General features: G+C 53.4%; 1 protein-coding gene across 1 annotated transcript in view; it reads left to right on the forward strand.

The window, feature by feature from the left end:
- The window catches only part of TRPM8 (transient receptor potential cation channel subfamily M member 8), a 72437-nt gene that overhangs the window by 45723 nt on the left and 24245 nt on the right, over positions 1 to 2469 (forward strand). The window contains exons 15-16 of the mRNA XM_004701687.2: positions 120 to 232; positions 609 to 825. Coding sequence (XP_004701744.1) covers positions 120 to 232; positions 609 to 825 — 330 coding nt within the window. The remainder of the gene's footprint in view (positions 1 to 119; positions 233 to 608; positions 826 to 2469) is intronic.

A 2469-nucleotide genomic window follows, 5' to 3' on the forward strand; every position in this document is an offset into this window, starting at 1 on the left:
TTGCCTACAGATAGACTCTGGGTCTCCACTCTATACTACCCCACATTCACAATGATAAGATTTTTTGTTTTTTTGATGCCTGCTACCTGGTCCTATCCATGGTGTCTGTTTCCCTGTAGAATTTCCTCTCCAAGCAGTGGTACGGAGAGATTTCCAGAGACACCAAAAACTGGAAGATTATCCTGTGCCTGTTTGTCATACCTCTAATCGGCTGTGGCTTTGTTTCATTTAGGTAGGCACCCGGGGGCGGGGGAGGAGGGGGGAGCGGTTGTGTGTGCGTGAATGTGCAGGTACGTGTGTGCATATATGACTTCCGCCATGTCCAGGCCATGACCCACCTGTTTGACTTTTGATCTCCTCTGACCTTCCCTGGATTGGATTTCAGATGAGGAGGCTTGATATCATGCCTTCTAGATCCAGGGTAGGGGTTGGGTTGACTCATTTCCAAATACCAAGGGCTACCTTCTGGATGGCAGTCTTGGAACACCATCCTAACCTGCTCTTCCAGCCATGGGTGTAGCTGTGCCTGTGTTTTGGAGGGCTGCCACGGTGGGGTCTCCAGGGGATGTTGGCGAGGGCCTGGGTGAAACGCTCCCCTCTCCTTCCAGGAAGAAACCCATGGACAAACACAAGAAGCTCCTTTGGTACTACGTGGCCTTCTTCACCTCTCCTTTTGTGGTCTTCTCCTGGAACGTGGTCTTCTACATTGCCTTCCTCCTGCTGTTTGCCTACGTGCTGCTCATGGATTTCCACACGGTGCCGCATTCCCCTGAGCTGGTCCTCTACGTGCTGGTCTTTGTCCTCTTCTGTGACGAAGTCAGGCAGGTAAGGAGGGTGCCGCCAGGTGCCTCCCGCCAGGTGCCTCCCGGGTCCCCTGTTCCTGGATCTGCTCACGGAGGGGGATTAGGAGTTGCTTGGAAAGTCCAAAGATCATCCTTTCTTGAAAATAAACGTTCTTGTTAGTTGAAGATTGATGGAGACTTTGGTCCAAGAGGCCTTTGAGGTCACGCTGCTCTCTGATTGCAGGCAGACCCTATCTACGCGCACTTCCCAGATATTGTGCTTTTAGAAAATCCAAAGTCTGTGGCCGCCCTTCATCAAGCAAGTCTGCGGGGGCCATTTTCCCAACTGCGCGTGCTCACCCCGAGTCTCTGCGTCCCACATTGGCCATCCTCACCCTGTTTCAGACATTTTCACCCTGCGATTGCACACGTCAGACTCCAGGAGAGCATCAGTGCTGCAGGGAAGCCAAGTGCTTCACGGGCCTGGCTTGATGGGGAGACATGCTCTATTGCTGTGGTCTGGAAGCCAGCTACCCTGTCTCTGAGGTCGGCTGGCGGGGTCAGCTGGTGGAGCCCCACAGCAGGAAGGGCTTGTGTTCCTGCCATGTCTGCCCCCTGGCAGGTCAGCATGGTGAGGGCCGGAGGACAGGAGGGGCTTTTCGAGCCAAGAGCATCTCAGTGGCCAGCGTGTCACGGGGCAACATTGTAAGGTTAGGTGAGTCCCTGTGGGCTTGCACGGATCTTTCTTTATGCTTTTTCTGAGATGTCTCGGGACCTCTATTCTTGCCTGCCATGGACTCCCAAGGTCAGTTCCGACTGGGCCCATAGCAAGTGCCCATTTAGTCATTGCTGGAGAAATAAATGTGGATGGTGAAGGACGCTGTCACCCTCAACCACCAAGGAGAGGTAGCTCCAGAAACCCCTCTCCGACGGAGCATTTCAAAATGGTGAACTGATGGGCACCACTGCAGCCGCGTCGGCTCATGGAGACCCTGTACCATGGGACCGACTATTACCTTGTCTTGCACCGTCTTCGTGGGCTGACCTCTCTGAAGCCGGTGTTGTGCATCTTGAATGTCTTCCGGTCCATGGGCTCTTCGTCCAGCACCACATCAGAGGACTCTTCATTGAGATGCACAGCGCAGCCGATGGCTGGTTTCCGTAGACGCCGAAGTCCTTCTCCTCGTCTGTCTGGAAACTGAACTAAAACGTGTCCACCTTGTGGTATTTGATATAATGGTGGCTTAGCTTCTAGCATGGCAATGATACACAGGCCCCCACAGCATGACACACTGACGGGCATTGACACACTGACAGGCTGGCATGGACTGACTGGCATAGGAATGTCACATTGGTTTAAACTACCACATCCACTCTGATAGCCGCTTTCCCTACCTCCCAGGAGTCTCAGGTTGAGAAAGACTGAGATTCTGTCTATTCTCAGAAAGAGAGAATATCTCGATCAACTAGTGATGTCTTCCGTGGTAGGAGAGGTGGGAGGAGTGCTGGCAGCAGCATCCCATTCAGTAGGCGGGAGGAGATGGGCAGAGATGGAGGACGAGGAAGGTCGACTGCACTGTTGGTGCTGAATGAGGTCATATTATCCACACGGGGGAGCCCCGAGAAGAAAGGTGGATCTGCAGCTTCGCCCAGAGGACTTGACAGCGGTAAAGGGAAAGCGTATGAA

This window comes from Echinops telfairi, unplaced genomic scaffold (assembly GCF_000313985.2).
Source record: "Echinops telfairi isolate 266 unplaced genomic scaffold, ASM31398v2 ScPeMD7_3;HRSCAF=10, whole genome shotgun sequence".
Lineage (NCBI taxonomy): Eukaryota > Metazoa > Chordata > Mammalia > Afrosoricida > Tenrecidae > Echinops > Echinops telfairi.